At 40.5% G+C, this 22992-nt stretch overlaps 1 protein-coding gene across 1 annotated transcript in view; it reads left to right on the forward strand.

The window, feature by feature from the left end:
- fign (fidgetin) overlaps positions 1-22992 on the forward strand; it is a 35032-nt gene that overhangs the window by 5994 nt on the left and 6046 nt on the right. Inside the window, 1 exon segment of the mRNA XM_013137820.4 lies at positions 22351-22991. Coding sequence (XP_012993274.4) covers positions 22351-22991 — 641 coding nt within the window.

The raw sequence follows: 22992 nt of genomic DNA on the forward strand, positions 1-22992 counted from the left end.
CTGAGAACCTACTGGGGATAGGCTAGAATAGACGATCCCCAGGTGTACCAAACTAGGTTTAGCAGTAATACTTTTAATCTGGAGTTGTAGGAGATTCTTGTGCATTCATAGATTTGCTTCAGTAATTATCATATCCCCAGTGGCAGCTAGAAAGGCGTTTGCCTAAATCACTGATGTTCTCATTACACTGTTTACATTTTAATTAGAAATGCTAAACTTTTGATTTCAAATGGCCATGATGATTGTAGATTTTCTTGCCTTGAGTTGAATCGAGACGGAGACCTCATGCTGAGCATACAGCTATTGTCAACTGGCAGGAGGGGATTTTTTTTTTGGACAGCTCATCATGATAGCCAATTGATTTGACTTTAAAGTATTTTTAAGGATGCAGAAAAAAACTATGTAACAGTCAATTTTTATGTAATTTATGTTCTCCTCCGTTAAGGAAAGGAAGGGGGCTGTTCGTGGCTCAAAGCACATCTTTCCTTCTAAGGTTGCCTCTTATTGTGCGGCAGGAAATGTCAGACACTCGATGAATTCTATTCAAGAAATTCTACAATTTCATCAAACATCTGAGACCCTTAGAAATTGTTGGAATTCATCATTCTGTTCTTGAGTATGTAGCTTATCATTGAATAACCTTGAAAAAGAGTGGGGCTTTTAACAGTTCTGCTTCAAGGTGTTTACTTGCATAATGCTGTTAGAGTGTTCTATTGCGATTGAAAAACCTCACAAGATAAGAGAAAATGCAATATGTTCCTTGTATTGAAATTTCACTTCTAACAAAACATGTCTAATCTTCCAGCGAGGCCATCATCCTCATTAGACTCCCAGCCCATGCATTCAACAAGTCTGGAACAGAAAGCATACACAACTCTGGTCAAAGCTTGGAATTAACATTCTCTCTTGTCATAACTGGCATAAATCTAAACTCACACAATATTTAGTTAACATCCTTGTATTTACCATGTGAAATGTGCGTTTTTGGAATTAATTGTGTTTTTTTTAAAGTCCATTATCTTCAGGTCTCTTCTTGATAAACCTTTTGTTGAATTGCATTTGGGAACATGGAATTGTGCATGAGCTGCCATTCTGCCTTCATCATTTGTAAAATGCCAGTTTGATTAATTTTGATTAGATATTCTTTACCACAAAAGGCATCAGTAGCTATTTGTGTACTGCTTCTTAGTGATTATATTAGATTAGCATACTGACACCGTAGTTTTATAATTATTGCATTGAATATAAAGTCATACATTAACATTCAAGACCAGGCATCGCTTTGTGTGAATCTGAAAGTCAATGTTTTGGCTGCTTTTCTGTCTTGGAAACTCCTTCTGGAATGATGAATAGAGTCATTGCATTGACTGGTTAATTGTCTCAAATTGATATTTTGATGTTCCACTAAAGATCACATCAAAGAAGTCAGATCTTAATTAGGAACGATGATCATAGGTGGATGCCTGCTATCAGTGGCGCCTGCTAACTTCCCCGTGATTCATTCATCCTGGGCACCGCCGTGTGGCTGACAGGTTGGCTGGGTGCCAGGGACTGGTGTAGAGAACTGCTGTGGAGAGGATGGGTCTAAGGCCTGTCTGCAGAACGGGTACAGGGGAGAGGAGGGAGGCTGATACACTGCCATGTCACAGGGAGAGAGAGGTATACGCAGAAAACATGTTTCCTTTTCACATCCACGGACTCGTACAACATTCGTGCCTGTGAAAGAGGATAAATATAGGCACCCACGTATCGCATGGACGTTTAAGGTGTCAGGCTGCCGTGGGCTGGTAGGTGGGGAAGGTAGGAGGACAGGTAGGTGGATCGGCTGAGAACGTCTTGGGTGTCACAGCGGCGTGATGATAACAACCAGTGCAGGGGTTAGTGACTGGTCGTAGCAAGGTGGGGGGGGGGGGGTGTAGCTGTTGCTAATGATGCTACACATCGCTGTTTTCACACCCTGCTTTCAGCACTAGAAAAGGGTGCACAGCTCTCAAATGGCCAGTGGACCTACCATACACCTTCATGATTCATCTTAGGCTTTCAGGGCTCATTTCATACGTGCTGGTTTTCTGATAGACTTTAGAAGGGGCAATATATGATTAGCACATTTATTACTTAACTTTTGAATGATATACTGAGAACTCATTGACTGAGTTTTGCCAGTTGAAGCATGAGGACAGCAGACAAAGTGGTTCATTGCTCACATCCTTTTCCTAGAGCAAATTAAAGGTTGCGTATAGCATATTGCCTGTCGATTAATCGTGCTTTTTTGCTGTGTTGGGGAGACTATTCCCATAATATAGTTGACCAATCTCCAAATTACTTCACACTGGAAATTGTTAAGCTACACTAAATTGACCCTTAAGAAAACATTTACTGGTTTCCAGACTAACAATTTCCAATGGTGGCACTTGTGCTACTGAGTCATTCACTTGGCACCTGCACATGATTTGCACACATCCCCAAAACATATTTGGCACATTAGGTTATTTGTACATAAAGACTAATTTAGTAATTTCATTAGATTTTATGTTTACACTGCTGTTTTAAAAAAATAAGATCAGGTTATTAGCACTGGGCATAGATTTCCATGTTTTTGTTAATAATAGGAGGCTATTGCTGACTTGTTTTAGACTTGTAAATTTGTCCTTTAAACTGCTAGGCAAAGAAAACATAGTATTTCTTAATACATGCAAAACAAGGTCTAGATGTCTATTTGCGATTCAATTTATGGATTCTGCTTGACAGCAGGGACAATGAGCACATAAATCGGGAACTGCAGCGCATTTTTAAAATGACCAAAATGTTCAAACTGCACATTACTGATAAGGCCATTGAAAAGTTCCCCCCACCTTATGATCCATGTGTCACACATTCATTCGGAAAGAGATGTCAGTATGTTGGGGGATGATGTAACTTGATCCAAGGGCTATTTTCTTTATATTGACCGCTATGATACTAAGAAACCAAGTGCATATTGTGTCTTTGGCATAGTTAGTTTGAGATGGAGCCCGTTTACTTGCAGAACGGCCCCTATTTTGCTACTTGGTTTTAAAGCATCGCATTGTGCAGGGCAGTAGATTCTTAGCTACCTGTTTCATGAACCAACAGGATGCTGACGTTACAGTTAATCCCTCATCGGGACGAATGGTGAGCGAAAGGGAGAGAGTGGCTAACACACGTAAAAACGCCAAACAAACGCAAGTAGAGTTTGATATCAGGACGTGATGTGACCAATTAAATATGTACCTAAAAAACAAAAAAAAGGGTGACAAAAAGCTTCTGGAGCCCTGTGTTACAGTACTTTAGTTCCTTGAAAAAGTAGTCACCTACAAAAATGTCATTTGTTAATATTTCTGGAGTACAAATTGGAGGAACAGATCATTTAGCCTTTTAAAAACACACTTGCAAGTGAAAATTAGGCAAGTGGATGAACAGGAACTCTTCTGTCTCCTTTACAAGTTGTAGCTTCATTTCTACAAGGTAATCAATTAACTACTTAAACACTGACAACTAACAGTTTTCTTTGAATTTACTTCAACTACCACTAAGCTACTGCAAAATGTATCTCTAATTCACTACATCCCAACACTAGACCAGTGGAAGACCAGCAAAAGCAACACAGCAGGGCTGTCGCTAACAATGGGAAAGGTGGATACGATTCATGGGCCCCAGGCATACGTCTGTTTGAGGGGCCCAGCATACCTTGCAACGGCCCTGTTGGTCTTTTTTTGGGATGTAGCAAATAACCTCTAGTCAACCACAGTTTTCACCCCAAAAATATAAGCATTCATGATTACGCCATTTTTGGCCACTGAAGTACAACCTGCCTGATTTGAAATGTGCAGAAAGTTTAATGTGTTTCCTAAAGTTAATTTGAGTTTGCTCACAGTATATTTATAACCTTTGACACTGTCAATGTTCTATTGTCGCATTGTGCGGAATAGGTGTGAGTAGGCGCATAGCCAATGTGGTCAGATTTGAAAAGTACTTATCAGGTGTATGGGCTCTTTGTTCCTCTCAGACAGACTATGCCTGTTAGAAAGAGATAGCCATAGAAAGGCTTGTTGTGCGTGTGGCCTATTTGACGGTCCCACTTAGTGTCCACATGGAATTAGATTAATTTAAACCAGAAAAAAAAAGTCCTCATAAAGAGTTCAGCATCATCCTGGAGCTTTATGAGGGTTGACACTTCTTTTGTGTTCATTATCGGGAAATCACCTCAGGGAGTAGTGTTGACTTTGCATGGTCTAAAATAGCTGTTCAGTAGCACTGTTCCATGCTCTTTGGTTCACGTAGATTCCCGGGCTCAGGGGAGAGACGTTTTGCTGAGAAACCTTAAACATTGTTTCCAAATCAAGTCAGCTAAAACCCATATTGACTTTCTATTGCTCTAATATGATCAGTGTTCTGACCTTTATTTTACTTCAGCTGGTGCCGGGAGGAAAGCATACCCTGCCGAATAGCAGAATACTGGACATACTAATACCCTCTTTTCAAGTGTACTTACCCATACTATACCATACTATTACATACATATATCTGGTGTACTCTTGATACTGTTCTCATACTCTGGGTTTGAGGCTGATTGGTGCACTGCTACCCTACTGGTACCACACCATGTCACCGCAATGTCAACAGTACATAATCGCTAGCTTCCAGTCAGGGGACTCTGGTTAACTCTTCAGGCAAGGTTATATTATTTACAAATGTACTAGAGGATATTAACTGTCCTTTTTATAGTAAAGCCTGAATTTGACCCAGGGTTTATTGTTAGTTTTTTATTGCTAACATTTAAATATAACAAAGGGATAACAATCTATTTTATTTTATTTTTTAACCTGGAATTAGTTATCTATGGGGGCACCATTTAAAAGCCACAATAGAATCGTATTATGCTTATGGAACATTATTCACATTTTATTGGCACACTTGGCACATGTAGATGTAGCTGTACGACAGACCCGACTGCCTCAGCTCTGCCACATCTTTACGCGCTTCCCCAGAGCCCTTAGCCAGCCCCTACTGTTTTCATTATTCATTCCAAAAGTTTTATGTAGCATTGGAGGCTAGGCGGGTGAAAAATTATTTTGTGTCTGACAAAATGTATGTAAAGCAAAGTCACCGCTTTATGCAAAACGTGCTCTGCCTTGGGAGTCAGTGGCTCGTGTAGAGGGAGTGAGTGCTTGGACAGGGGACGAGGCACGCATGGTGGCAGCCTGTGAGCCTGTCAGTCTGTCACCCAAGCCTAATGTTCCTCCCTAGAGGTACCTGGGGGAGACCCGACTAGCGCCCAGTCTGCCTCAGCTGCCGGCCACGCGGTGACAACGGCTTTCCACGGAGAGGGGAAGTGTCATTGCATGTATGTAAACTAGTGACAGATGACTGGAGACATGCGGTCCGTAGACACTAGGCCTGAAAGTAAAGTAGTCTTGCTTCTTTGTCTCCCCCCTTTTCTCTCTCCCTCTTCACCCTGGACTAGAGAGACAAAACATCAAGCTCCCACCGCCGTGGCGGAATACATTGACAACAAAGTCAAAGATATGAATATAAAAGCATGCAAATCATTTGGCATGAAAGAGGCATGCTATATGGAAGGTTGTGTTTCTTTCTGGAAGGCCTTTTGCTTATAATTGCCAAGTGAAGATTTTTGTGTGTAGGGCTTCAGGCAGTTTTTGTAGGTCAGAGGTCACGCAGGTCAGTGTTACAATCGCAGCAGCCTCACTTCAACCCTCACTCTGGAAATAGAACATGCAATGTCATGGAGGCAGAAGGGATGTGGATTCCAGACCTTAGTGGCCAGAGGCTGCACATGTGGAATCTCTGTGTGTATTTGACCTGAGCTTTTGAAACTTAGAACGCTCCCAGTGGATTGTTGTTATTTCATGCATACCCAAATGAACAGCTCTGTGATAGCCTTTTGCAGAGCGTTCACGCATTCTGGAGAATTGCTGTTGACTATTCATCAAGGGAACGCATAGGCCCACCAGCCAAAAGCAGACTTGCTAAACATTATGCACACTACCTGCAAGAGAGCCAAAACGGAATGAATACATCAGAGGGAAATATATGATGTGCAAAAGATTGCTATTGTAGGCTAGTCAGCAGAGCGTTAATTCTAAACTAGAGAAAATGAGCTTTTAAGACAGTTTAATGCCCAGCAAGCGCTGGGTCAGAGATGATGGTAACTACAGAAGACCCTAGTGGACATAAATCTTGGTGATAAAATAAGGCTCAAGTGGCCATCGTATCACATGAAAATGGGTATTGCTAGGAGGTGTTGTTAGACACTGAGTAACACTAACAATATACTGTACCAATGCCCCCAGTGCATTACTGCTTTATTAAAACACATCCACCCACATTTTCATGAAAGAAAGATGATCAACTGTTTCATGAAGATTCTGACGCAAATCACTGTTCAGTTACTAAGCAACACAACAAACAACTCAATAGGATAATATAGTAGCACTGATTTTTATTTTTTTTTAAATAAACAATGATCTTACACAACCTCCATGCCATTCTTAAATCTCTTTGCAGACAGAGTAGCTAGCTAGCTTTGTTTCTGCTATCACAATGTTCACCTTTGATCAAACAAATCAAACAGTTACCGGTCTGTTGTATTGTGTGTCATGTAGGTTACTTGCAATAACGTGAACTTCTTGTTCTGTTTTTCTGTCAGCTTGATATTATGGTTTTGAGTAAATCACCATTAATGAGCGGATATCTGTTGTGATCATCAGAAAATGGACACGGCGAAGAGGGACGCAGAGCACCTCAAAGCTCTAGTGTTAATTAGACTGCACAGTCGTCCTTTTCACATTGCCTTTTGCATGAACATCTTTATCTGCATGTGGTCATTCTTAAAATAGGATTGCATGATGGCTTGAGCCGAATTGGAGTCGTGAATGGTACTGTAGGAGTGGAGTTGTGTACGTACTGTAGGAGTGGGGCATGTTTCCTGACGGGACCGTCTGGTCTGCCTGGTGGAAAGAAATCTATCAGCTCTGATGAGATCCATCACCTTAGACCATGCCCATGCCAAGCTATTTATTTAAAGCTCCAACACTGCAATTGTACTATTTTAAGGTCCACCCAATGCAAAGAGCCAATTCAAATTTGTGCAATGGGTGACCTTAGGTTGTGAGTATTGATGAGTGGAATTTGTTTCTTAATAGAATTTTGTCTAATTAATTAGCTTTTAATTGGGAAAAGGCAGAACATGCAAATGCAGCACATTGTGATTCAATCGTTATTTAAACTGCATGAGGAACTGTGAATTGGCATCTACCTAATGGAGTATTGTCATTCTTTGTAGCACTTTGTGTTTAGCTTTAAGAAGTCATCAGGACAGGTCCTTGTGGTGTGATTCAACAAAAGTATATTTAATGGATTATGGATAAATAAGACATTAGGAAGACATCGGATAGAAATATATTTTTTTTTAACCTCCCACTTTGCCTGTTCATTTGTCTAAAGTGACAATTTTGTCTTTCATCTGTTATAGCCGGAACATAGAAATCAGAATATTTCACCTCTGTCCATTGTCCGAAAACCAGTCATTTTTCACTCTGCAAAGGAATGTTCCAGAAATATTTCTTTCTACTGCCCTTCTTGGCTCATTTCTTCCAAATCACTGTCCTCTTAGCAAGCCGCCCCCTCCCTGTCATCAGCCTCTACACACGGGTCTACACTGCACCCCACTAGACACCATGTCCATGCTCCAGCCACCATCAGCCGCCACCACAAGCCCAATCAGCAGTTTACTGCCAATGGCCTCCATTTCTGCCCATTAGGCTGGCCAATGAAAACCAGTGAAGCCAATTGTAAATGTGTACTCTGGACCCCATTACAGTACAGTAATGGATAACAGTCATGCAATTTCAATGGAGTAACTTTTCCCACTGTTCTTATGTGGAAAAGCCTAGAAAGTGTCTTGAGTAGATAGATAGATTCACTCTCAAAACCTTTAATATATTTAGATTGTCCCCTTGATTAATGCAGATGTATAGCTTTCTAGCAATGACAAGTCATTGACAATTAACAGCGCTGAAGTACCCATGATGCATTTTCGCCCCCTCGTCTAGCAGGAGGAAAGCACGTGGTGTGCCCATCAAAGTCAAATGGATTTACACTGCGTATTACTGCATGTTTGTCTGCAAGCTCTATTTCTTTGCTCAGTTTTGGTCTTCAGAATTGCATTAGCTCAGAGTTATGTCTTTTGTCTGTTACCAAATCAATAATAGGATGACAGCTGAATCCAGGCAGTGAGAATTCACAGAGAAATTATCTCTCTAAATCAGCAGCCTTCTATGGGTCCTTCGGATCGATCAGAACAATGGGGGGCTTGGAGTTTAACTTAGTTTTTTCTCTATGAAACTTCTGCCTAGCTTTGTTAGGGAAGTTATTTTTCACTGCACCTCTGAATACCCATATGTTTTAGTCTTTGCTGAAGCAAAAATAATGTGAAAAAACAACAACAGTGAACTGAGTGAAGCATGGACCACAAAGTAATCAGATTCTATGGTTTTGTAACTGTCTTCCCCTCGCCATGGAGCACTTACTGTACTGGGCCATGTTAGCCGGTGGGCGAACCAATCTCCCAGACCGCTCTCTCCTTGTCGAAGTTCCCCTTTATAGTTTCCTTACTTCCCTTCAGTAACTTTATTACAGTATAGCTGAGAGATTTCTATTTCATATTGACCTAAGATTGCTTCAGTTGTCTCATTTCACCTTTTGTCTGGCCTGTGTTAGAAAAATGACATTCCCCCAGAAGGCCAGTCGATAGTGACCGTGTAGTAGAATGCTTCAGGGAGAGTTGTGGTGAAAAAGTTTAGTCTTGGACCATTTAATCAGAGTTTCAATTAGTCTTCCTTTGAAGCCACTAATTGTTGAACAGATACGATACAATAGAGTAAAACAATAGCCATGACTTATTTTATATAAAAGACTGCCATTTAATTGTTACTTGTATTACTGCCCCCACAACCTATATCAGTTTCAGAATAAAGGCCCCTTGATTGATGCACTTTCTGTTATTTCTGCTTGAGTTTGATAGCAGTTACTCCCCCTTCAAATTAACTGTGCACTGAGTTGTCTCAATGGTGTAGTTAAAGGAACCTTCAGGGCATTTTTACATCAAACTTGATGTCCAGATAGGTACAGTAGATGGTATATAAAATATCTTCCAAGTGTGTTCTGTAGATCAAAAGGCAATTGCTTATTTGGAAACTAAAGCTAATGGGACCAAGCTGGAGTTGACAGCCAAACCCAGAGTGGCTTGTGTCTTTTATATAGAAGCTGTCAAAAGTTTGGATACACCTACTAATTCAAGGATATTTCTTTCATTTCACAATTTTCCGCATTGTAGAATAATGGTGAAGACATCCAAACTATGAAATTACACATATGGTATGCAATCATGCAGCAATCCAAAAAGTGTACAACAGATCAAAATACATTTCACATTGTAGATTATTCAAGATACCCATCCATTGCCTTGATGACAGCTTTGCACATCCTTTGCATTCTCTCGCCAGCTACATGAGGTTGTCACGTGGAATGCATTTCAATTAACTGCTGTGCCTCGTTAAAAGTTAATGCGTTATGGTGGGTACACAGAGTGTGACAAGGTGGGGTGGGTATACAGAAGATAATCATAATGTCGGTCCTATAGGAGTCCATTATGGAAAAACCAGCTCAAGTAAAGAGAAACAACAATCCACCATTACTTTAAGAAATGAAGGTCAGTCAATCTGGAAAATTTCCAGAAGATTTTTTCAGTCACATAAATCATCAAGCGTTATGATGAAACTGTCTCTCATGAGGACCGCCACAGGAGAGGAAGGACTAACCTCTGCTGCAGAGGATAGGTTCATTAGAGTTAACAGTCAATTAACTACACCTCAGATTGCACACCAAATGAATGCTTCACAGAGTTCAAGTTACAGACACATCTCAACATCAACTGTCCAGAGGAGACTTTGTGAATCAGGCCTTCGTGGTCAAATTATTGCAAAGAAATCACTACTGAAGGACACCGATTAGAAGAGACTTACTTGGACCAAGAAACGCAAGAAATGGACAGTAGTCCAAATTTTGGATTTTTTGATGCAACTGCTGTGTCTTTGTGAGACGCAGAGTAGGCGCATGCATGATCTCCACATGTGTGGTTCCCGCCATAAAGCATGGATGATATGTGATGGTATGGGGCTGCTTTGCTGGTGACACTGTCAGGGATTTATTTAGAATTCAAGACACACTCAGGCTTCATGGCTACCACAACATTCTGCAGTGATACGGCATTCCATCTGCTTTGAATTAAGTGGGACTATCATTTGACTTTCAACTGGACAATGAACCAAAACACACCTCCCGTCTGTTTAAGGGCAATTTGACATAGAAGGAGAGTGATGGCGCTGCATCAGATGACCTGGCCTCCACTTTCACCCTACCTCAACCCAATTGAGATGGTTTGGGAGGAGCAAAACTGCAGAATGAAGGAAAAGCAACCTACAAGTGCTCAGCATATGTGGGAACTCCTTCAAGACTGTTGGAAAAACATTCCAGGTGACTACCTCATGAAGCTGGTTGAGAGAATGCTAAGAATGCATGTGCAAAGCTGTCACCAAGGCAAAGCGGGGCTACTCAGAAGAATCTAAAATATAAATGTATTTAGATTTTTGAAACACTTGCTTGGTTACTATGCGATTACATTTGTTATTTCATAGTTTTGATAGTTTGTATTCTACAATGTGGAAAATAGCAAAAAATAAATACCCTTTAATGAGGAGGTGTGTCCAAACATTTGAAATCATAATGTAAATACATATGTCAAGTAATGCTAAATAAACCTAGTGTTATTATGTCGAGTGCAGTTGTTTTCATATTTGAGTCATGTTTTCTACTGCTAATCAAGTATACACACAGCTTAGATATAGGAACCCCCATATATGATAATCATGGAATTGGTCTTCCAACCAGGTCATTTGCCAAAGAGACTGTCTGTACATGGAAAAATTCTGGGTAAATTAAGGTTACATTTTGAAAGAAATGTTTCTCTAAAAGGCAGCATTTTGAATACTGGGGCAAATAACTTACTATTGTCTTGTTGATGAGTTAGATGAGTTAGCAATGTTCTGTTTGTGTTACAGACTGTGATACACTGTAAAGTAGAGAGGAAGGAAGCTGCTGAACACAAACTAAGGTTTGGCACGTTATAAGGTGTTTGTGTTTACAGAGCAGATATAGCACACCCAATCTGGCACTGGAGAAGGAACTAAAATTCCGACATTCACTGCTGAAATGTGTGTTGCAGAACAACAACATGTGTACACTACAGTAGGTATTCAGAGTATAAATGTGGGAGTACAGTAGATACTACAATTCAAAAAGAGTGTTCTGCTAAATGTAAATGCTTGATAATCAAAAAGTTTATTAACCAGCGTCCATTAATCAGCCAAGACTGTACATGCAGTACATAGTAGCCCATTCTATGTTTGTCTTCCTAGATTTACATTAAATCTAGTTAGGGGCATTGAAACAAGGCAGTGCTAGACTGTGGTACCTTTTAAATAGTATAATTATAGCACTCACGGATAGCTACTTCATTCAATTAAATATCCTCTTACTGTGATGTGTTGTTGTCCCACATAGCTTTATTTACTGTAAGCCATCCCGGATAGGTGTATCTCCTAAATAATGAAAATGTCACTGTGGAGAGTAATTGTCAAGCCTGTCATTGTAAACCCAGCCCCTTGTAAACAAATCCATACACTCCTCCATGCAGATAGATGTTTTACATCAACACTGCGTTGACAGGAATCAGATTATCATTACCAGGGAGATCCCGTCTCACCAACAGTTTTAGTCTCTTGTAAAGTCTAATGGGTGGAAGTGGGAAGTAATCACAGTAGTGAATCGGACCAGTGAACAAGGTAATCTGTTAATTTCCAATGGGGCCGGTCTATTGGTTTGTGAATCAAATGACTGGCTCCCTGTGCCATTACACCACTAAAATGCAGTAAAAATCAGATAAGTGGCAGATGGGATAGGCGCTCAGATTGCGCTCTTTCTTCCTCCCACTGGCTCACAGCTCTCTTCATTGGAGGCATCCTTGTGGGGATAGTGCTTTTGGGACTGGGTATGGCAACGTTGGTGAGAGAGTGTATTTTGGTCAATGAGCCTTAGTGTAGGAAGGTCGCCGTCCTCAGCTCCTCTCCTTTGAAGTGTGTAAGTGATCTCTTGGGAGGGATGGAGTACCCATCCTCAAACAGAGTTTTGCGGAGAATTGCGAAAACCACACTTCCATTTTTAATGTCCTCTTTGGTTAAACAAAACAATTTTAACTAGTGGCTACATCTATGTCATTCTTCAGCTAACAGGACATTTGAGTATTGAAATGAATCATACGATAAGTGGTCCTAATTGCATTTTGCTATATATGGTGGAACACTGCATTGTTCTTTGTTGATGTGATAAGGGCTGTTGGTTTAGCATGTTGGAGGATTTAGCTGTGCCTGTAATGGAAGAGGTTGCCGTGTCGGTTTCTTGGCCTTAAGAGCTTGGAAGCGCATACAACCTAATGGCTTGGAAGTGCTTACAACCTAATGGCCTGTATTACACCACTCTGAAAGACTGCGCAGGCAAATACTTCAACAATTTAAAAATAACAATTCTCAACGTAAAATTGCTTTGGGGTTCTCGTCATCTACAGTACATAATACAATCAAAAGTTTCAAAGAATCCGAAGAAATCTCTATACGCAAGGGAAAAGGCCAAAAAAAAATATTGGATGGCCGTGATCTTCGGGCCCTCAGGCTGTACTGCATTAAAAATAGACATGATTCTGCAGTGGAAATCACTGCATGGGCTCAGGAACACTTCAGAAATCCTTTGTCTATGAACACAGTAAGTTCAAAATCTACCATGAAAAGAAGAAAACATATATAAACAAGATCCAGAAATGCTGCCACCTGCTCTGGGTCTGAGCTCATTTAAGATGGACTACGGCGAAATGGAAAACTGTCTTGTTGTCTGACAAATCAAAATTTGAAATTATTTTTGGGAATCATGGACGCCGTGTCCTCCGGGCTAAAGAGGAGAGGGAACATCCGGCATGTTATCAGCGTTTGTGATGGTATTGGGGTGCATTAGTTCACATATCATGTGTGACTTGCACATCTGTGAAGGCACCATTAACGCTGAACAGTTTATATAGGTTTTGGAGCAACAAAGGCTGCCATCCAGATAACATTTCTAAACTGGCCTGCCTGCTCCCACTGAAAACATTTGGTGCATTATGAAATGAAAAATACGACAAAAGAAACCCTGAACTGTTGAGCAGCTGAAATCCTGTATCAAGCAAGAATGGAAAAACATTTCACTTTCAAAACTACAGCAATTGGTCTCCTCAGTTTCCAAACGCTTACAAAGTATTGTTAAAAAAAGAGGTGCTGCAACACAGTGGCAAACATGCCCCTGTTCCAACATTTCTCAGTTTCCACATTTGATATGTTGTCTTTGTACTATTTTCAGTTAAATACAGGGATGAATGGTTTGCGCAACATTGCATTCTGTTTTCATTCGCATTTTAACTAGCGTCCCAGCATTTTTGGAAAAAGGGTTGTATGTGAATGCAAAACACAACGATTAAAATCAGTAAATCTTATTATATCTTCCTTGATAAATCATACTAGAAGTACTGGTTACACTTGAGAAACATGTAACCATCCAACACTCTTATTCATTCTACCCGGCTATTTCAGGCCTCTAAGCTCCAGTGATTTTGCTTCCAAATGGCAAATGTTATTATTATCCTGTCTGTAGCTCAGTTGTCAGCCGCGATAGGTTTCTTTCTTTTCTAGTGAAGACAGACAGGGACAGTAATACATTAATGGCCTAGTAGAAAAGTTTAGTGGTGGTGTGTAGGTAAAATCACTGGGGAACACGTATTACTACCTGTTTTTTGGGAAAAGTCTGTTGTTTACTGAGTAATCTGTTATTCATAGGCAGTAAGGTAAAACAACCAGAATAAATTATTTTTTTCATCACAAACCATAGCACATTACATGTTTATCACGTGCATGTACACGTAATATATTATACAGCATGGCCAAGCAAGTGAATGTATCAGACTACTAAACTACTAACATCAGGCCTATTGATTTTAAGCTACCGTCAGGTGCAAGTCCGAAAGAAAAGAAACAGCTGTCTTGAATATTCCAGCACCATTTCAATTTCAACATCAATTTCAACTACTGTAATAACAGTAAAGATAGCATAATTCAATTTTTTTTCATGAATTAACATGTCACTAAGGTACATTATGTCAGGCTACTGATTTGTGGTGTGTTTGGCTCAAGTGGGAAAGAAATATGGCAAATACAATTATGTTCATATTTCCAACTTGCTAGAATGTTTTAAAAGAGACATTAAACACATTTAGCACTCTTAAATGAGACTAACATTACCTGAGTAAATGCATGCTAGCTAACTACATTTATTTTCATGAAACCATGCCGGATAGTTAACTTTGGCACAGAGTTGTACTTGAACATACATCCTCTCAGGCCTGGGGCACAGTGTAGGCTAGAAATATAATCACAGGTCAGTACAAAGAAGTAAGTAAATCTACAAGTCTAAATCCTTATCTCTTTCCATGGCTAATATAGAAAAGGGGAGAGTTTAGCTAGCTTGCTTCAGAAGGACAACTAAAATGGCAAGAGTTTCATTATTTATTTAGTCAATTATTTACTGTAGACATTGATGTGAAAGAGGGGTGTTTCTTTGAGAAAGGACTATTCACAGTTGATCTGCTAATGCTACTGTAACTCAGCTAACTATTTTATAATGATTGCATCCAGTGAATCCAGTGAATGTCCACTGGATTATTGCATCCAGTGAATGTCCAAATAGGAATTGTTACGAGCAGCAAAAGGCATCATATACATACTATATCGACACAGAGGGGCACTGTTTTGTTTCTTCTGGGGATCTTTTATTTGGTCAAGAGTCTGCCACTTTTGAATTAAAGGAAAATTAAGAGAACAGAGAGACAAAATTAAAGGTAAATTGTTAATATAAAATAATCCCATAGCCTCCATGAATACACACCATTTGAAAAGGACTGAAACTATCATTTAATTTAAGTGTAGATTTGAAGGAAATTTGCTTAAAAGAACAGCAGCATATTCTATCTGCAACCAAGAGGGCCACTAAAATGTTTGGTCAGAGATTTCGTTATTGACCATGCCCACTACCATGCAACCTTTGTAACTGTCACTGAAAAAAAATCACAGTGAAAGTTAGCAGTCTTTTTCAAGACAGCATGTAATGATCTAGCCTGGCTGAAGCAACTCACATTATTGACAACGGTAAGTGCAGTAATCGCATAAAAGTTGGCTTGAATGGTCTTAAACATTATTTTAGTTTAAGGGGGGTTTAACTTCATGTTGTCTGGATATAAAATTACAACTGTTGTATTGGGAAGTGGCGACCTGTGAGTGAGAAAGATACAGAGGTTAACCAATAATTAAAAAAGCACAGGGTTTAGTTGTTTGAAGAGTGCACTTCCAGTTTTACAGTTTTTGTTATACAAGTTCATGTTTGTATAGGCAGACAATAATGGAACGTAGTAATGACCAAAAAATATAGTCTGCATGATGCTACCACAGTTTATGTAAAAAATAAGGACTTGCATGGGAAAAAATAATATGCCTTTAAGCTTCTGTTGAAGCTACAATTCTAGCTTGTAATGTTCAAATGAGATATATTGGATATTCTAGCTTCAGGTAACAAACTTCTAGTAACAGTTTAAATTTGCAGATAAAACAGGGCAAGAGGTATTATGTGTAGGGCATTTGCATAATGATGATGATTCATTGCTGTCCTTCACCATTTCTGTACAGCATTCGAGGTCAAAATGTGTGCAGTACTTTACGGGCATACTGTACATAAAAGCATGGAAAAAATAAGCTTGGCCAAAATGGTAAAACAGCCAATTATCTGCCATGAGACAGAAGAGTTGAATAGGGATGGTCATGGTGCAATAAATGCATGTGTTTCCTTGTTTAGTTTGAGTGAGAGAGGGTGTGATGGTAAGAGTGATGGAGGGAGGGCTCCCAGACATCTGCTAGTTTACTGTATGTCTGTTGTTTCTACCCACAGGATTAGACTGCTTTATGCTCCCGATACTTTTCACAACCGCTCCAAGTCAGGCTGCAGAAAATGGAACTTTTTAACATGAAGCACTTTCAATTATTACGATGTGGCTATAGTTATCAGTCAATCCAAAAGGACTGCGCGTGCTAATGCGCATGCGAGCAAGTGCATGCGTGCACAAGTGTGTGTGTTGATGTTATGTCTTAAACTGCTCTATTTGGTTGGGAGGCCAGATTGCCATTTCTGTCTTTTTTTTCCAGTGACATTTTATTTTTATGATCCTGTTAGTTGAATTGTATAGCAGGTCTTTCAACTCAAGTACAAAATCTTCAGTGAAAAATAACTCTTAGTAACTTCAATTATGTTGAAGACCTGTAGTCTTCAACAGAATTGTGGTTTTGGAGACCAACCTTCATGAAATTAGACACTTGGAAACTGTTATTGCAAGGCAAGCAATATAAAATAATGGATAGTGATTACACTCCCTGCTGTCATGTGCACATAATCTCCTGTCCTCTTGAAATATGATGCATCTACTCTACTTACCGGCCACTTAATATCAGACAACATTGTGTGTAATAATTTATAATTACTACAATTTAATGTACATTGTGTCTTGGCTGTTAGCTTAACAATGACCAATTTTTTTCAATTTCCTGATGGATGACCATGCACAAGGTGAAAAGCCTTTATTTTTCAGTGGGGTAAAAGAGAGACGGGATCAGCCGTCAGAAAGAGTCATTTTAACAATTATAATTTAATTCTAGACTTTTTTTTATTTCTATTGTCGTGTCATAATTTATTGTTAGATTGTGTCCACCTCCACCTAATATAAAAGGCATGCAAGTAATTGTTCAGTCTGGAGAAGAGGGCCAGAAAAGATTGATTCTCTTAAATAATCTACCAGCAATTATTGTATGTAATCCATTTTAATTAAATAATAGACAATGTTTGGTAGAATAGATGTAATGATACAAGAATAATAGAGCTAAACAAAAACAATATAATTCTTCCTGATGCAGTGGTTAGGGTTAGGGTTTGGCAGTCAATAATATATCAATATAAAATGTTTTCTTGGTAACCACTACGTAACTTACTGTAGTAGATTGCCATTAAATGGGCGAAAGTTATTTAGCAAAAAACCCTTTCTTAAGCAGTCATTTTACTAGGTCTATCTGGGAGGGTCTGATTGGGAAGGGGAGAGCTTGCTGTTACTGTCGGAGATCTTTAGGACTCTTTAGTACTGGTCCATTATCCAATTTACTGCAAGTTAATGCAGAAACTCCCCCCGTGTAAACCTGCTGAATAGAAGTCCTGTGTGGATTGTACTTTCAACCAGCATCTATCAGGATAAAAACACTGGTCACAGTTTTTTCATACTTTGACAGTGTTAGTTTGTCAGCTGTTGTAAAAACACAGTAAAAACGGCATTTTGACTGCACTGGGCTTTAACAATTCCCCATGTCATCCATCAAACACAATCAGCTGAAATGAACCAGCTGTCCCTGATGGCAGCCTATGTATAAATAAAGGAGCTTGGATACAACTTAAGTAGCCTATATTGACAATTGTGCACACTATAGTGTAGCAGACCACATGTGCTTGGTAAATGCCCTAGTCTCTGCTCCCATTCCCTCTGGGATATTATTGCCGGGGATGCTTTCCCAGAGGAAAGACTGCTTGCACTTCCTGGGAAAAGAGAACAGGAAGGGGCATATTGTATCAAGGAGCTAAACACTTTGTGAGGAATAATCTGTGTTTACTCGATTGACATGATTACAGCTCTGTCACCGCAGGCTGAGATCTCAGAGAATAGCATCATGAATATTACTGTGATTACAAAAAGTGGCCTTGTCACAGAAAATGTACTGTTTGACTGACCATCCAACTACATTAAAGATAAGTGCACAGCAGATTTACACCCAAATCCGGCGTGGATTGCCTCGGATTCCTCTGGAATCTACTAGCTTTTTCTCAGTCGATGTGAAACTTACAACAATTAACCACAGCACCACTATGTCTGCTGTCTTGGACAACATTCAAAGGTAATTACTTGATTCATTGTGCTTTGACTGTTTCATTAGATTACCCCACCCCGGAGGTATGTTGTTAGGAGTGTGTGGTTCATTCGGATCATCTGATAGCAGGAAGAAAAAAAATACATCACCAGCGGTGGACTAAGCTCACTGCGAAATTCTTCTTCATCAAATTCAGTTGACAGTGCAGTCTGGCAGTGAAATGTATGGGTTGGAACCATGAAAAAGACAGTAACTGAAGAAGGAATATCTTTACTAAGTAAACGAGGGGTTAAATAGTGCCCTGCGGTCTATAGATTCATTGGAATTACTGCCACATGGATCTCTAAATTGAGTTTAAATGGTCTTAACTTGATATGTGAGATGAATGGGCTTCAGTTGCCATGCCGATAACCTATTGCATTAGAATTCTCTCCCCCTCAAAATATCTTGAGCAAATCTGAATACGAATATGAGCTTGTTTTTATTTAGAAATGTAATTAATGGCTGGCGACAGTATTTGCACGCTTGTCATACTGAGTGGTCTGTGGGTGCAATATAAAAGCAAAAGCTCTCGTAATTGTGTTTACATCCACAGATGAAAATCCCAGGGCTGTAATGATCAGTAATTATAAATATTTTTCAGCATGTCCAATGCCTCAGCTGTGGGTATTGTGTGCTGTGGAGTGCAGAGTTTGTGGAGCTTAATTATGACTTGTACACGACTAAATGTACCAGTCTGCTTCAGCACAGCAAAACACTTCCAGTGCGTAATCACGCTCAAGTCTGACTTTAAAGAGCTCATTACAGTTAGTTTTCTAAAGAGCGGCTTATTAAACACAGTTACCTAATAAGCATCTTTGGTGGTGCAAATTGCTGGAAATGGTAATGAGTCTGATTAGGCCACGTTTCAATTACGACAGCTACCTTAACCCTCCCCCACCCCAAAAGAGCTAGGCAGAGGAGTCCAGCTCTTTATGCTTGGGAATCCTCCTTGAAGGCATTGCCCTCTCTTACACTCTCTCTCTCTCTCGCTCTCACTCTCTCTCGCGCACACATACTAGTACACACACAAAGACACATTACATGAGCGCGCACACACCCACGCCCACACACACACACTTCCACATAAAAAAAGGAAAAGAAAAACGCTCTGCCACCTCTGTGTTTCCTTTCAGCAGCCCAGTAATGAATAGAGAATTGTGCAAGCGGCGGTCCAATTTACGCACTGGGAAATTGGATGGACACAGCGGAGGCCCAGTCCTGTTTGCTTAAAAATGGCCAAGGCTACCAAGAATAATAGTTCCCCCAAAAAAGGTCACCGTCTCTGTTTCATTGGAAATGATCACAGTAGCAAAAAATTAGACACCATGCAATTTCAATGCTTATTAAACAGTAGCTGTCCTAGACTTAAATGAAATATGTAACTGTGACAAGTAAAAGATTTATGAGAATGCTGTTTTGAAATTTGACCAACAGTGTACTGCCAAATTAAACCTTTTTTTGAGGCGGGGGGAGTTGCTAATCAGTGGAATTTGAGCTTAAAGCCCTCCGGCTGTCTGAACACATTCCACTAATGGAACAGTCAGTAACTATACCAGTTGGAAGACAGAAAAAGGAAGATGTGGAGGTTGTTTTTGTATTTCTACGCAGACGTGATAATGGATGGTGTTTTAACATAATGTGGAAGTAGGAGCTAATTATGCAAAAATAAATCTGTCTATGTCTATGGGCATACACAAGATCTAGAGAAAATAGGCATTGTTGCCTCATTTGGTTTGAACTGGCATGTGTTGTGAATTACTGGAGTCATGAGGTGTGGATGTACGCACCCCACCCTCTTCATTTACTGACCCCCTGAACGTCTTGCCCCTCTTTAAACCCCTATGAAATGTTAGGAGTTAAGTTTTAGAAACTGATTTCATTGGTCTGTTCATGACGTGCCGTATGGATACCCTTTACCAGATGTGTACATGCTAATGTCATCCATGATGTGTGTAATCACATTCCATGTGGTAAATGGGTCAGATTACAGCAGTCAATTGTCCTCATATGCCTGAACTGAAAAATCTAACTGAACTGAGTTTGTTTAGTTTTTCATGCACCTTTCAAAGTAAAGTGGTGTGTCCCTTTCTACAGAGCAATGGCTCTCCATGTTAGCGCTCAAGCACAGTTCAATGGGTTTTCACTGACTTGCTGTATTTAAATCATTTTCTTTTCATGCTGGCTTTCCATTTGATTAGGCATCTAAAGCTCAGAGATCTGTACTGGACTAGACTTGGAGGGATCACCTCTAGGACTGTCTGAAGAGGTACTGTTGTGCAGGGAGTGTTTTAAAGAAGACATCTCCTTTTTGCACTGCCAAGGCAGTACTTTGTATAATGGTGAAATTATACCATAATTAATGCCAAATGCTATTATATGAGAACTTCAAAGGTGTCTATATATGTGTTCTATCCTACTAACATCGATTATGTAAAACTGTATAATTTAAGCATACATATAATGTAATAAAACCCATTAAATTGAACAGCTATATGTTTTTAGGCCCTTATGTACACTCTAATGCAGAAAAAAACGACCACTTGAAATATCTTACTTTTCTGTACAGTACCACCCACATCCATCAATAGGACTTTACTAAGAGGGCCAACGACCTAGAGCATAAAGAATGAGTGATGCTAAAACTGTGGAAGGTCTAAAGGTACACTAACCACTGAGGGGAAGTTTTTTAATTCCCAAGACATTTACAAACCGTCTCTTGTTGCACCCGTTAGACTGTATGTGGCCAACTCCTCTAGTTCGAATGTAATTTTATTTTAAACCATTTATCGTCCCTATTCTTGCATGTTAAAATTATTTTCACATAACCTCTTCAATTAAACAGTTAAGAGACATGTATTCTTTCCAGTGTCATATGACGCTGATGTCTCTCAGATTAGTGTTCTGAATTTACTGTAATGTAGCCAGCGCAATGTCTACACACAGTATAGTATAGTACGGCTGCTTTGTCTGACAGGGTTCTTTGCCTTGGGCTTTTCTTAATCATTAGCTTGGAAGGCTGACAGCCATGTGAGACATAGCATGGATCTCTTTGACTAAAACCTTGTAAATTAACACAATTAGCACAGCATCATCTTGCTAATTAGCTCCTTGTGTCTGGTGTGGCGGCTGGGCGAGCGGCTGGGAGGGAGTCATGAGGGAATCCACACGCTTCTCTGTTACTAGACAAACACTGCACTGTAATCCGCTGCTGTATGCCCTCTGTTTGTTTCCTAAAGCCTTGGATAGGGACTAAAGCTACTGGGCAAATTCATATTGTGCTAATTCACGTGTGGCTGGCTAAGTGGAAGACCAATACCGCGCCAATGGATGGTTCTGCAATGTGATTCAGTGTCTACTAATAATTCAGTTTTCGCTAATAGAGTTCCAAGTCAGATTAGCATTAATAAAGCGCTGTGTGTGTGTGCATGAGCGTGTGTGTGCGCTCGTCTCTGCGTCTGTTTGTTTTAATACTGTAAACACATCAGCCTGTTTCTTTCTTGGGTGGTATCTTTCTTTGATAAGCCCATACTAGTCTAAGATGACAGCGTATGTAACGACTTGTGTTTGCAGATGGAGTTTAGGATTAAACTCGATGAGAGCCTTTTGAGCCCTGGAGTCAATGAAAAAGAGTCTGTGAAGAGAGAAAGACAAGTAAAGCATGTTTCTCCCTCTCAGCCTGTAAACCGGGCAGCAGTCGGCAGACACAGGGCTGTTATAATTCATGCCGGGCAGTGGGGTTTGTGTGATGAAAGCAACAGAGCGCTGCCTGGGAGATTGCTTTGCTGCACTCCTCGCAGCAGATTTGAAACTGTCTCAGAATGCTTTAGATGAGAGTTGGATTATGGACTGACCTGCAATGTCTATGTCATTCTGTCCTCAGCAAGGTGCATTATACTGTGCTAACCTGGTGCTTCCAAATCCACACACTGTCCATGATGGAACTGTTTAGCAGTGCCTATTTTAGAGGACAGGAATGTCTGTTATATGGTGGTATTGGGAATTGGAATATTTTTTTAAGCTAATGAATGTGTCAGTTCAATCATTGGTAAAGGAAAGAACAGAATAGCAACGACTATCTGATAGTTATTTCGACTCATCCCTCTCTCTGTCTCTGTGGCACGTCTAGGCCTGAAGATGCAGTGGACCCCAGAGCATGCGCAGTGGGCCGAGCAACACTTTGACATCTCCTCCACCACCCGCTCCCCAGCACACAAAGTGGAGGCCTACCGAGGGCACCTGCAGCGCACCTACCAGTACGCCTGGGCCAACGACGACATCTCAGCTCTCACCGCCTCCAACCTGCTGAAGAAATACGCGGAGAAGTACTCCGGGATTTTAGAGGGTCCAAGCGAACGAGCGCTGCTCTGCTCCTATTCCGACAGCGCCCCCGGACTCCTGAACGGACGCAAGTCAGAGAGCGAGTCCTGGCAGGAGGGGATTTACCCAATGACCTGCGCTCCAGATGTGATATCCATGAGCAAAGCTGGAATGACAGCTGCCATTCCCCCCACAGACGTGTTAGCCAGCATAGGTAGCTCCCCCGGGGTGGCTAGCAGCCTGAGTGAGCCCAGCTATTCCAGCAGTAACTGTGGGAGTCACACGGCCACCAGTCTGCATTCTGGTCTGCCCTCTCAGGAATACGCTGCTGGCTACAATGGCTCCTACCTGCACTCCAGTTACAGTGGGCAGACCACGCCAGGCCTCCCCTCACCACACCCCTCTCCACTGCACAGCGGCGGTCTACTGCAACCCCCACCGCCGCCACCCC

The sequence above is a fragment of the Esox lucius genome, chromosome 16, assembly GCF_011004845.1.
Source record: "Esox lucius isolate fEsoLuc1 chromosome 16, fEsoLuc1.pri, whole genome shotgun sequence".
In the NCBI taxonomy this organism is placed as follows: domain Eukaryota; kingdom Metazoa; phylum Chordata; class Actinopteri; order Esociformes; family Esocidae; genus Esox; species Esox lucius.